This window comes from Triticum urartu, chromosome 4A (genome assembly GCF_056163025.1).
Source record: "Triticum urartu cultivar PI428250 chromosome 4A, HENAU_Tu73, whole genome shotgun sequence".
Classification (NCBI taxonomy): Eukaryota; Viridiplantae; Streptophyta; class Magnoliopsida; order Poales; family Poaceae; genus Triticum; species Triticum urartu.
The window spans coordinates 158,545,396-158,559,685 of record NC_141876.1 but is presented as its reverse complement, the minus strand read 5'-3'; the positions used below and the strand labels follow the sequence as shown (position 1 = coordinate 158,559,685).

Here is a 14,290-nt window from a genome sequence, read left to right as displayed (position 1 = left end):
ATCTCAGGTAATCCCACAAATGTTGAAACTAATGTTATTGAAACCGTAACCCCGGAGGAATACATAAGGGACACTTTCTGGAACGTTTCAGACTCCAAAAAGGAATAGGTACGTGGTACGGTAAGTAAACCGACTCCAAAATAGTTCTAATGGCAATTTTTCTCCGTTTTGGAATATTTAAGAAAATAGGAAGATAAGAAGCAGTCCGGAAAGGACACGAGGCTTCCACGAGGGTGGAGGGCGCGCCCCCTGCCTCGTGGTCACCTCGTGTGCCCTCTGGACTCTATTTTCTTACACGATACTTCTTTTGGTCGGTAAAAATTCATTATATAATCTCCAAAAGCTTTTGACCACCATATCACGCAAATATCTCCTGTCTTTGTTTCAAGCTGTCCTGCTGCAGATTTGAGCAACATGTCATCCCAGGATTCGGAAGGAGAAAGCTATGTGGCTGATTACCTTGCAGATTCTCAGGTCTATGGGGATGTGGAGCATTGTGGTTGGACTACGGAAGAACAAGAGGACTATGAACCTAAGGGAAAGGAGGAGACGAGCTCAGATGAAGATGAAGTCCCATTACCTCAACCTAGGGACATGCATGTGGAGTTCAAAAAGTTAAGCCTCCCGGATAGAGCAAAGAAACCAAAGATCGTGTTTATCCCTTTTCTCCTCTTGCAGGAAAACAAGCAGGAATTATGCAAAAAGATACTAAGTCTGGAGAAGGAGATCGATGACCTGAGGGATCAAAATTCTATCCTCAAGCGCAAATTAAGGAAGAAGCCTAAGCCATCAACAAAACCATCATATTCTTCACCAACAAAGAAGAACTGAGTATCTGGTATGGGCACTCCCCTTGGCAACTGCCAAGCTTGGGGGGAGTGCCCCAGTATCGTATGACCATCACTTTTATCTTTACCGTTTTTCTTAGTTTGATCCTTTTGGTAATATCCTGATCTAGTAGAATAAAGTTTTAGTATGATCTAGTTTTGAGTTTTGCTCTATGATCCTTCTATGTAATCGTGTCTGTGAGCTATATAATAAAGATTAGTGTTGAGTCAAGGGCTTGATTATCTTGCTATGATCTTGAGGGAATAAAATAAAAGAAAAAGAAATAAAAAGAAATAAAGAGATCATAAGGATCTTTTGGAGATAAATGACTTCACATATAAAAGTATGAGGAATAAAAGTTGTTGAAAGTTGACAAACATAGTTTCGGTCATCGTTGCAATTAATAGGAAGTAATAAAGAAAGAGAGGCTTTCACATATAAATATACTATCTTGGACATATTTTATGATTGTGAGCACTCATTAAAATATGACATGCTAAAGAGTTGACGTTGGACAAGGAAGACAACGTAATGGGTTATGTTTTCTTACATCTGAGATAAATTATATTGTCATGGATCATCCAACATGCCGAGCTTGCCTTTCCCTCTCATGCTAGCCAATTTCTTTGCACCAAGTAGATACTACTCGTGCTTCCAAATATCCCTAAACCCGTTTTTGCCATGAGAGTCCACCATACCTACCTATGGATTGAGTAAGATCCTTCAAGTAAGTTGTCATCGGTGCATGCAATAAAAATTACTCTCTAAATATGTATGATCTATTTATGTGGAGAAAATAAGCTTTATACGATCTTCTGATGTGGAAGAAATAAAAACGACGGACTGCATAATAAAGGTCCATATCACAAGTGGCAATATAAAGTGACATTCTTTTGCATTAAGATTTTGTGCATCCAACCATAAAAAGCGCATGACAACCTCTGCTTCCCTCTACGAAGGGCCTATCTTTTACTTTTATCTTCTACCTTATATAAGAGCCATGGTGATTTTCACCTTTCCTTTTTACATTTTATCCTTTGGCAAGCACAATGTGTTGGAAACATCTAGATACATATAGCTAATTGGATGTGAGTTTTCATGAACTATTATTGTTGACATTACCCTTGAGGGAAAAAGTTGGGAGGCAAACTATAAGCCCCTATCTTTCTCTGTGTCCGTCTAAAACTTCATAACCATACATATCACGTGAGTGTTAGCAATTGTGGAAGACTAAATGATAGTTGAGTATGTGGGATTTCTGGAAATTTCTTATTGACTCTTTCCGATGTTATGATAAATTGCAATTGCTTCAATGGTTGAGATTGTAGTTTGTTAGTTTTCAATGAAATTTATGATTCATACTTGAAATTGTGATTGAATTGTTACTTTAGCATAAGAGATCATATGACAATATATATATATATATGTTGTTGTTCTAAGAATGATCATGATGCCCTCATGTCCGTATTTTATTTTATCGACACCTCTATCTCTAAACATGTGGACATATTTTTCAATTTCGGCTTTCGCTTGAGGACAAGCGAGGTCTAAGCTTGTGGGAGTTGATACGTCCATTTTGCATCATGTTTTTATATCGATAATTATCGCATTATGGGCTGTTATTACACATTATGTCACAATATTTATGACTATTCTCTCTTATTTTGCAAGGTTTACATGAAAAGGGGGAATGCCGGCAGCTGGAATTCTGGGTTGGAAAAGGAGAAAATATTAGAGACCTATTCTGCACATCTCCAAAAGCCCTGAAACTCCACGAGAGTTATTTTCAGAATATATATAAAAATACTGAGCGAAGAAAGTACCAGAGGGGGGCCACCCACCATCCACGAGGATGGGGGGCGCGCCCTACCCCCTGGGCGCGCCCCCTGCCTCGTGGTTCCCCTGGTGGCCCTCTGATGCCCATCTTTGGCTATATGGAGTCTTTCGTCAAGGGAAAATCATAAGCAAGCTCATGGGACGAAACTCCGCCGCCACGAGGCGGAACCTTGGTGGAACCAATCTAGGGCTCCGGCGGAGCTGTTCTGCCGGGGAAACTTCCCTCCGGGAGGGGGAAATCATCACCAACGACCCTCTCATCGGGAGGGGGTCAATCTCCATCAACATCTTCACCAGTACCATCTCATCTCAAGCCCTAGTTCATCTCTTGTATCCAATCTTTGTATCCAAACCTCAGATTGGTACCTGTGGGTTGCTAGTAGTGTTGCTTACTCCTTGTAGTTGATGCTAGTTGGTTTACTTGGTGGAAGATCATATGTTCAGATCCATTATGCATATTAATACCCCTCTGATTATGAACATGAATATGCTTTGTGAGTAGTTACGTTTTTTCCTGATGACATGGGAGAAGTCTTGCTATAAGTAGTCATGTGAATTTGGTATTCGTTCGATATTTTGATGAGATGTATGTTGTCTTTCCTCTAGTGGTGTCATGTGAACGTCGACTACATGACACTTCACCATTGTTTGGGCCTAGAGGAGGGCATTGGGAAGTAATAAGTAGATGATGGGTTGCTAGAGTGACAGAAGCTTAAACCCTAGTTTATGTGTTGCTTCGTAAGGGGCTGATTTGGATCCATATGTTTCATGCTATGGTTAGGTTTACCTTAATACTTCTGTTGTAGTTGCGGATGCTTGCAATAGGGGTTAAGCATATTTGGGATGCCTGTCCAAGTAAGGACAGTACCCAAGCACCGGTCCACCCACATATCAAATTATCAAAGTACCGAACACGAATCATATGAGCGTGATGAAAACTAGCTTGACGATAATTCCCATGTGTCCCCGGGAGCGCTTTCCATCATATAAGAGTTTGTCCAGGCTTGTCCTTTGCTACAAAATGGATTGGGCCATCTTGCTGCACCCTATTTACTTTCATTACTTGTTGCTCGTTACAATTTATCTTATCACACAACTATCTGTTACCGATAATCTCAGTGCTTGCAGAGAATACCTTGCTAGAAACCTCTTATCATTTCCTTCTGCTCCTCGTTGGGTTCGACACTCTTACTTATTGAAAAGGCTACGATAGATCCCCTACAGTTGTGGGTCATCACACAACAGGTGGAGCAGCCCTAGATCTCTTGCTATTGGAACTCTCCGGCAATTCATCAACACGCGCAGTGCACTCCGAAGAGGTCCGCTCCCCGGATTCCTTGTTGGCATCCTTGTTAGCTTTCTTCTTTCCTTTACTTTCCTTGGTGAGAATAGTGGTCTCAGCGGCCTCTGCCGTGACTGCTTCCCAGTACATCTTATCCACGCATATGAGTGCATCCTTCCCGTCTGATGAAATGGAAATGACGCCTACTAGTCTAGGCATCTTCAAGGTGTTGTAGGCATACTGGGATGTCGCCATGAATTTGGCCAGAGCCGGGCAACCAAGGATTCCATTGTACGACAGGGGGAGGTCGACCACATCAAACACGACCTTCTCAGTCTGGTAATTCAACTCCCCCAATGTTACCGGCAGAATGATCTTCCCCTTAGGACGACTCCTGCTGGGGTTGATCCCTTGAAACATGCCAGTAACCTTGAGTTCTTCCTCTACTATCTGAAGCTTGTTGATGACCTTTGGAGAAATCAGATTCAATCCGGCCCCGCCGTCAACCAACATCTTTGTGACTTTTAGGTTGTGGATTGTTGGTGAGACCAACAACGAAAAGCATCCTACCGCGATGGTGCGGCTAGGGTGATCCTCTGTGTCAAAGATGATGGGCGTGCAGGACCATTTGAGCGGCTTTCGAGAATTTGCCACTGGCTCCACGGCATTGACTTCTCATGACCACTGTTTAAGTTGGCGGTGAGAGGAGTGCATAGAAGCACCTCCATCAATGCACAGGGTGTCAGTGGCCTTCTGGAACTCCTGCTCGCTAGTTTCCTCTTCATCCCCTCCATCACTCTCATCATTGCAATCTTCCTTCTCATGGCTCTGGCGGGTTTTCCTTGATTCCAAGGAGCTTTGCCGGGGCGGCTTGCTCTACCACCTCGTCCCTTCCCACCAACGCCTCCTTGACCTTTCTCTTTATCACGCTTCTCATATTCAGCCCTCTACTTCTTAACGATTTGCTCAACCTGATGACACTCCTAGAGGTCGTGGCCCTTGGTCCAATGGATCTTTCAGTATGGACCGTCACCTTTCCCAGCCTTCTCGGCAGCTACGGCTTCCCGACAATTAGTGCACGCGGCAACCTCCTTGCCGGGAGCTTCGGCCTTGGCCTTCTTGCTAGTACTAGGTGTGCCCGACCCTCAACTGTCATCACTGCCTTATCCTTGCACCTTTTGTTGCGCTTCTTGTTCTTCTTCTTCTGCCTGGTGGCCTCGTTGTCATCCTCTGAGTCGATGTCACAGAGTTGTCCCTTCCTCTACTCGATCACACTTATCCACCAGAGTATAAAGCTCCTTCACAGTCTTGGGCAATCCAACGTTCTTCTCGGAATGTATGCGACGATTGCGCATGTTGGACTGGAACGCAGCTATCACGGCTGCCGGGTGAATGTCTGGGATGTTCCCGTGTACTCGGCTAAACATGTACATGTACTTCCACAGAGTCTCTCCCTCCTTTCGCGGGAGGAGCTACAAGTCGTTGGGCCGTCCTGGTTCTTGATGGACGCCCGTGAAGGCGCCAATGAACTCATGGCATAAGTTAGCCCAGGTCAAAATGGAGTTCTCTAGCAGGTGCATCAGCCAAGACGTCACATTTGGCTTGAGTGCCAAAGGGAAGTAGTTGGTGAATACCTTCTCGTCTCTCCCCCCGGCATCTTGAACAGCGATGGTGTACATGCTCAAGAACTCTGCCAGGTTTAGCCTCCCATCATATTTCTCCGGTATCCCCATCTTGAATGTGCGAGCGGATGGCCAACGGACTTGCCGCAACTCACGGGTGAAGGCCGGGCACCCATCCTCGAAAGGCAGGTACCCATCTTCGCTAAGCACGGGCTCGTCGACATTGGGGCCATCGCGCCTATCGGACCGGCGGTGGGTGTCGTGGCGTCGCTCAATGGTGACGTGTGTGCCTTCCCTTTGCCTGTCCTCCAGGGCTCGCCATTGGCCATGACATGCTCGTGGGTCGGACGAAGCCATTGAGACATCATCGGGCTCCTGCTCATGTGGCTCCCGCGCTGGCTGCCATGGAGGGGACTGCATCGTGGGGGTGGCCCCTTCCACACGGCCAGCAACGCGGGCCATTGTCGTTGCCTGGGGAGGCCATGGGAGGCCAGCTCGCTGTGACCCTCCCGCCTAGGCAAAACCAATCCGACTTTAAATGGTGGCTCTCCACTCATCCATCTGATCAGCTGCCGGCAGAACTCTCAATAGCAATTGGGCCCGCGCCATGGTCTCCGAAGCAGTGCTTGCATGGATGATGACGTAGATAGTAACGTCGCTTGGCTCCTGGCGGTGCCGGTAGTGGCCATGCCGAGCTCTCGTCGCTGCGAGCCAGTCGCTAGGATGGCGTGGTAACGAGGGAGAGGCGCTTGGGGACCAATGGCTCCGTTTGGTGCATTGGTTGGGTCAGCTCATGCCGGGGTGGTGCATGCCCTGTGGCCGCGCCCATGGCGGGAGCGGCCGTAGAGTTGCGATTCGCCCCAGAACAAGTGCCGCCACTGTGGCTGTGCCCTTCGGCCGGGCAGGGAGGTGCAGATAGAATGACATCTCCACTCGTACCTCATGGAGTGTGGTCGCTAGGATGTTGTTGGTGTTGTCCTTCCTAGGTGCCTCCCGCTCCTGCTCCGGCCGCGAGGGAGGTGATGACGATGCCGCCTACGCCGACCACATCCCCCGCAGCGTCCACATCCCCGTGCGTCACCGTAGCCCCCGCGGCGTTGGCGGCCACGTGCGATGGGGCCTTCGAGGTGGACGGGTGAGCTGTAGCATTGGGCTTCTTCTTGGGCGCCGCAGGCAATGGAGCTGTTGATGAATAATATGTTGGTGAAGATGACGTGTTGTGTATGCTTCTCAGGTTTGCGCAAATGCCAGCCCCCTACCTGGTGCGACAAAGATGTCGTGCGAAACCATGGCCACCTATGGGGCCAGGAGCCCCTTGTGGTTCAGCAGGAGGATGAGCACGTTGCACAAAGAGCGAAAAACATCGCACAACACGATAGAGATCACACATACATTTTTACCCAATTCCGGGCCGCCGCGAGGCATAAAACCGTACTCCTGCTTTGGTGGATTGATGGTGGATTGTGGTGGAAAAATCGTAGCGCTCTTTGCCCGGCACGGTTGCCTCGGGGAGAGGGCGGCTACGCGCGTACGTGTGTTCCCAGGTCCGAATCCCTTCTATGATTGCCACGGTCCTCCTTTTATAGATCCAGGGGTCACCACAAATGGAAAATCAGTCATTGTGTACTGATTAGATAGCAAACAGTGCTATCATACCTAACTCTTCAGACATGGCAGGGTGCATTAAATGGGTCGCTTAGTGTAATGTCCTGGCTTGCCCGACAAGCCTTGCCGGGCTATTCTGCCACTTTCTTGTCTGCTTGCTTGACACGTCACTGGACGGGTGTCATTTGGAAGCAATTTCCGTAGGAAGTGGCTGCCATGTGGCAAAAAACAGCCACTTAGTCACTTGGGGGCTTGACACCGCGCTAATTGATGACCTGCGTTGCTGTGAGGTGGGGCGGTGAAGCCTTGGCGGGGTAGTTTGCCCTTGTAAGACCCGGAGGCCTGCCGGGACGATCTTTGAGGCTTGTCTCCGGGGCAACCTCGTCCTCGCTAGGTTCGCCTGCCTGACAAGGGAGGTTTTCCCTTGGTGATATCTTGCTCCTTTGGCTTGACTTCGTCTTCTCGATCCGCAGTTCGATTCCTCAAAGAGCTGATCTCTTCTTCTTGGTCTGGTCTTGGATGTTGTAATCTCTGCTCTTAGGCCTGTGCACGGTCTAGGCAACATACCCAGGGTTTGTTGCACCGACATATTGTCTTCCTTATGAGTGGCGGTCGGGACGAGCGATGGTCTTTTCCTACCAATCTACCCCATAGGGGCATGCGTAGTAGTACTTTGCTTTGAGGGCTAATAAACTTTTGCAATAAGTGTATGAGTTCTTTATGACTATTAAGAGTCCATGAATTATACGCACTCTTACCTTTCTCAATTTGCTAGCCTCTACGGTACCGTGCATTGCCCTTTATCACCTGGAGACGTGGTGCAAACTTCGCCAGTGCATCCAAACCACGTGATATGATACACTCTATCACACATAAGCCATATTATATCTTCCTCAAAACAACCACCATACCTACCTATTATGGCCTTTCCATAGCAATTCTGAGTTATATTGCCATGCAACTTCCACCGCTTCCCTTTTGATGACTTGAGCATTCATTTTCATATTGCTTTGCATTATCATATAGCTGACATAGTAGTTGTGGCTCAGCCATCGTTCATCATTTTTTATACATGTTATGCTAGATCATTGCACATACTGGTACACTGCCAGAGGCATTCATATAGAGTCATATTTTGTTATAGGTATCGAGTTGTAAGTAAATAGAAGTGTGATGATCATCAATTCTCATTATTAGAGCATTATCCAGTGAGGAATGGATGATGGAGACTATGATTCCCCCATAAGTCGGGATGAAACTCCTGACCAAAAGAAAAAAAAAAGAAAAAAAAGGAAAAAAGAAAAAAAGGAAAAAATGAAAGAAGGAATGAAGAGATGGGGCATGCTAGTTCCACACTTGTGCTTCAAAGTAGCACCATATTTTTCATATAGAGAGTCTCCTATGTTGTCACTTTCATATACTAGTGGGAATTTTTCATTATAGGATTAGATGCACACCCACTTAGTTTTCATGATGAGCTTTCATACACTTATAGCTCTTAGTGCATTCGTTGCATTGCAATCCCTACTCCTCGCATTGATATCAATTGATGGGCATCTCCATAGCCCGTTGGTCAGCCATGTCGATGTGAGACTTTCTTACTTTTTGTCTTCTCTATATTTACCCCTATCATCATACTCCATTCCACCCATAGTGTTATATTCATGGCTTGTGCTCATGTATTGCGTGAGGGTTGAAAAAGCTGAAGAGCATTAAAAAAGTATGAACCAATTGCTCGGCTTGTCATCGGGGTTGTACATGATAAATACTTTGTGTTAAGAACATAGAGCATGAAAAGACTAAATGATTTTGTAGGGTACCTTTCTTTAGCATTGATATTTTGAAAGACATGATTGTTAAGTATTGATGTCTTTGTGTCAAATTATAGACTATTGCTTTGAATCACTCGTGTTTTAATATTCATGCCATGATTTGATATATCATCAAGATTATGCTAGGTAGCATTCCACATCAAAAATTTATCTTTTTATCATTTACCTACTCGAGGACGAGCAGGAATTAAGCTTGGGGATGCTGATATGTCTCTGTCGTACCTATAATTTTTTATTGTTTCCTGCCAATATTATACAACTTTCACATACTTTTGGCAACATTTTATATGATTTATTGGACTAACCTATTGATCCAGTGCCCAGTGCCAATTCCTGTTTGTTGCATGTTTTTTGTTTTGTAGAATATCCATATCAAACGAAGCCCAAACACAATAAAAATTTACGGAGAATTATTTTGGAATCTTTATGATTTTTGGGAGGTGGAATCAACGCTAACGGAAGCCCAGAACCTCCATAACCCACGAGGGCGCGTCGGGCACCCCTTGGCGCGCCCAGGTGTCTTGTGCCCTCCCCGTAAGTTGGTTGGGGCCTGTCTTCGAGCACAAGAACGATCATTTATGGAGAAAAAAATAATGTAAAAATTTCAGCACAATCGGAGTTATGGATCTCAGGAAATTTAAGAAACGGTGGAGGGCCAGAAAACAGGAACGCGAAACAGAAGAGAACAGGGGATATATCCAATCTTGGAGGGGCTCCTGCCCCTTCGCCGCCATGGAGGCCATGGACCAGAGCGGGAGTTCTCCTCCCATCTAGGGGGAGTCCAAGGAAGAAGAAGAAGAATAAGAAGGAGGGGCTCTCTCCCCCTCTCTCTCGGTGGTGCCGGAGAGCCGCCGGGGCAAGGATCGTGATGGCGATCTACATCAACAATCTTGCTACCGTCAACACCAACTTTCTCCCCCTCTGTGCAGTGGTGTTACACCCCTTCTCCCTGCTGTAATCTCTACTTAAACATGGTGCTCAATGCTATATATTATTTCCCAATGATCTATGGCTATCTTATGATGTCTGAGTAGATCCGTTTTGTCCTATGGGTTAATCGTGATCTTGGTTGGTATGAGTATATATTTTATTATGGTATTGTACTACGGTACCCTTTGTCTCGCACAAACGTGTGGGGTCCCCGCTGTAGGGTGTTACAATATGTTCATGGTTTTTTTGTTGTCGGTTGCCGGAGTGACAGAAGCCTAAACATGGATAAGTGGGTTATTGTGTATGGGAGTAAACATGACTTGATACTTAATGCTATGGTTGGGTTTTACGGCCTTAATGATGTTTAGTAGTTGCGGATGCTTGCTAGAGTTCCAATCATAAGTGCATATGATCCAAGTAGAGAAAGTATGTTAGCTCATGCCTCTCCCTCATATAAAATTGCAAGAATGATTACCGGTCTTGTTATCGATTGCCGAGGGACAAATGAATTTCTTGAGTGACAAAAGCCATCTACTTTTATTACCTTGCAATTTATTCTTAGTTTTATTCTTGCAAATTACTTGTAGTTTTATTCTTGCAAAATAGTTTCATACTTGTTTTAGGTAAAGCAAATGTCAAGTGTGCATATTGTATCAGTGGTCAATAGAACTTGAGGGAATATTTGTTCTACCTTTAGCTCCTTGTTGGGTTCGACACTCTTATTTATAGAAAAAGGCTACAAACGATCCCCTATACTTGTGGGTTATCACCCACCACCTCGTCCCGTCTTGGCTTGGCGAAGCCCTGCCGGCGTACCACCACCACAATCACCACCACGCCATCATGCTGGTCATGATCCCATCTACTACTCCCCCTTCGCTTGCTGGATCAAGGAGGCGGAGATGTCACCGAGCCGCATGTGAGTTAATCTCGGATGTGCCATCCATTCAGCACTAGATTGGTTTGGATCGTGATTGGATCACGAAGAGTATGACTACATCATCCGCGTTATATATGCTTCCGCTTTCGGTCTACTAGGGTATGTAGACACACTCCCTTCTCGTAGCTATGCATCTCCTAGATCGGATGTTGGGTGTTTCTTAGGATTTCTTTTATTTTCATGCTTCATTCCCCATCAGTGGCATCATGAGCTAGGTCCATGCGTAGATGTATATGCACGAGTAGAACACAAAGTTGTTGTGGGTGTTGATGTTCAGATTGCTTACTTCCCTTGTCTTATTTGGATACTGTGGTATTGTGGGATGAAGCGGCTCGGACCAACCTCACATGTCATGGCACATGAGACCGGTTCCACTGTTTAACATGCAACTAGTATTGCATAAAAGTAGCTGGCGGGTGTCTGTCTCGCCTACTTTAGTTGAATCTGATTTGACAAAGGAAGTTTTACACCTCGTGATAGAGTCTTCATTCACATACAATGGGTGTAAGCCAGTTTTACACATGCGGAATACTTGGGTTAAACTTGACGAGCCTAGCATGTACAGACATGGTCTTGAAACACGAAAGACCGTAGGGTCGAACATGAGTCATATAGTAGATATGATCAACATGGAGATGTTCACCATTGATGACCACCCCATCTCACGTGAGGATCGGACATATGGGTTTGTTGATTTGGATCATTGAGCAATTAGAAAACTTGAGGAATGTTGATTTAAATGGGAGTTCACTAATTAATTTGATTAACTGAACCAATTATCATGAACACAGTCTAATTGTCTTTGCAAATTAATGTTGTAGATCAATGGATCGCGCTGTAGCTCCCCCGAATTTTAATGCGTTCCTAGAGAAAGCTAAGTTGAAAGATGATGGAAGCAAACTGTGCAGATTGGGTCCGTAATTTTAGGATTATCCTCAATGCTGCACATAAGGTTTATGTCCTCGATGCACCGCTAGGTGATCCACTCCCTCTTGCAAATCTGGGCGCTGTGAATGTCTGGTAGACAAGAAATGCGGACTACATGATAGTTCAGTGTGCCATGCTTTACGGCTCAGAACCGGTGCTCCAAAGACGTTTTGAGCACCATGGAGCATATAAGATGTTCTGAGAGCTGAAATTGGTATTTCAGGATCACGCCTGGATTGAGAGGTATGACACCTCCGACAAGTTCTTTAGTTGCAAGATGGAAGAGAACAACTCCGTTAGCGAGCACATACTCAAAATATCTGGGTACTTCAACCGCTTGAATCACTTGGGAGTTAATCCCCCATATGAAGTAGCGATTGAAAGGGTTCTTCAGTCACTACCACCAAGCTACAAAGGCTTCGTGATGAACTATAATATGCAAGGGATGGAGAAGACGATCCCAGAGCTCTTTGTGATGCTTAAAGCCGCGGAAGTGGAAATCAAGAAAGAGCATCAAGTGTCGATAGTCAATAAGACCACCAGTTTCAAGAAGAAAGGCAAGGGAAAGAAAGGGGACTTAAAGAAGAATGGAAAACTAGTTGTCACTCCCGTGAAGAAACCCAAGGCTGGACCCAAACCTGAAATTGAGTGCTCCTATTGCAAGGGGAATGGACACCAGAACCGGAACTGGCCCAAGTACTTGGCAAATAAGGCTGGCAATGTCAACAACGGTATATTTGATATACATGTTATTGATGTGTACCTTACTACTGCTCATAGTAGTGCCTAGGTACTTGATACTGGTTCGGTTGCTAATATTTGAAACTCGAAACAGAAGCTGCGGAATAGATGGAGACTAGCTAAGGACGAGGTGATGATGCGCATTGGAAATGGATCCAAGGTTGATGTGATCGCCGTCGGCACGCTCCCCCTACATCTACCTTCGGGATTAGTTTTAAACCTAAATAATTGTTATTTGTTGCCCGCCTTAAGCATGAACATTATATCTGGATCTTGTTTATTGTGTGGTGGTTATTCATTTAAGTCAGAGAATAATGGTTGTCCTATTTATATGGATAATATCTTTTATGGTCATGCACCCCTTGTGAATGGTTTATTCTTGTTGAATCTCGATCTAGTGACACACATATTCACAATACTGATGCCAAAAGATGCAAAGTTAATGATGATAGTACCACATACTTGTGGCACTGCCGCTTAGGTCATATTGGTGTAAAGCGCGTGAAGAAACTCCATACTGATGGACTTTTGGAATCACTTGACTGTGAGTCATTTGAAACATGTTCACCATACCTTATGGGCAAGATGACTAAAACCCCGTCTTTCAATACGACGGAGCGGGTAATGACTTATTGGAAATAATACATACCGATATATGCGGTCCAATGAGTGTTGAAGCATGCGGTGGATATCGTTATTTTCTTACCTTCACAGATGATTTGAGTAGATATGGGTATATTTAATTAATGAAACACAAGTCTGAAACTTTAGAAAAGTTCAAGGAATTTCAAAATGAAGTGGAGAATCATGATAACAAGAAAATATAGTATCTATGATCTGATCATGGAGGCACATATTTGAGTAACAAGTTTGGCACACATTTGAGACAATGTGAATTATTTCACAACTCATGCACCTGGAACACCACAGCGTAATGGTGTGTCTGAATGTCGTAATCATACTTTATTGGATATGGTGCCTTCTATGATGTCTCTTACCGATTTTCCACTATCATTTTGGGGTTATGCATTAGAGACAGCCGCATTCACTTTAAATAGGGCACCGTATAAATCCGTTGAGACGACACTGTATGAATTATGGTTTGGCAAGAAACCTAAGTTGTCATTTCTTAAATTTTGGGGATGTGATGCTTATGTCAAAAGGCTTCTACTTGATAAGCTCGAACCCAAAGCGGAAAAGTGCATCTTCACAAGATACCCTAAAGAGACCATTGGGTATACCTTCTATCACAGATCCGAGGGCAAGACCTTTGTTGCCAAGAATGGGTCCTTTCTAGAGAAGGAGTTTCTCTCGAAGAAGTGGGTGGGAGGAAAGTAGAGCTTGATGAGGTAATCATACCTCCTCTCGAATTGGAGAGTAGCACATCACAGAAAAAGTTCTCGTGATGCCTACACCAATTGGAGAGGAAGCTAGTGATGATGATCATGAAACTTCGAATCAAGCTGCTACTGAACTTCGTAGATTGACCAGGGTACGTTCCACACCAGAGTGGTATGGTAATCCTGTCCTGGAAGTCATACTGTTGGACAATGGCGAACCTACGAACAATGAAGAAGCAATGACGAGCCTGGATTCCAACAAATGGCTTGAGGCCATGAAACCCGGGATAGGATCCACGTATGAGAACGAAGGATGGAATTTGGTAGACTTACCTGATGACCGTAAGGCCATTGAGAACAAATGGATCATTAAGAAGAAGACAAGCGCTGATGGTAATGTCACCATC

General features: G+C 45.0%; 1 protein-coding gene across 1 annotated transcript; it reads right to left on the bottom strand.

The window, feature by feature from the left end:
• Window positions 1-3,898: 3,898 nt before the first annotated feature.
• LOC147975233 (uncharacterized) lies at window positions 3,899-4,459 on the bottom strand. The gene has a single exon (XM_087520323.1). It carries the CDS (start codon window positions 4,457-4,459, stop codon window positions 3,899-3,901), a length of 561 nt encoding a protein of 186 aa, XP_087376449.1.
• Between the last annotated feature and the right edge of the window lie 9,831 nt (window positions 4,460-14,290).

What these genes read in the sequence shown, in the direction of transcription:
- LOC147975233 (XM_087520323.1), bottom strand. Translation starts at nt 4,459, where the DNA reads ATGTTGGTTGACGGCGGGGCCGGATTGAATCTGATTTCTCCAAAGGTC.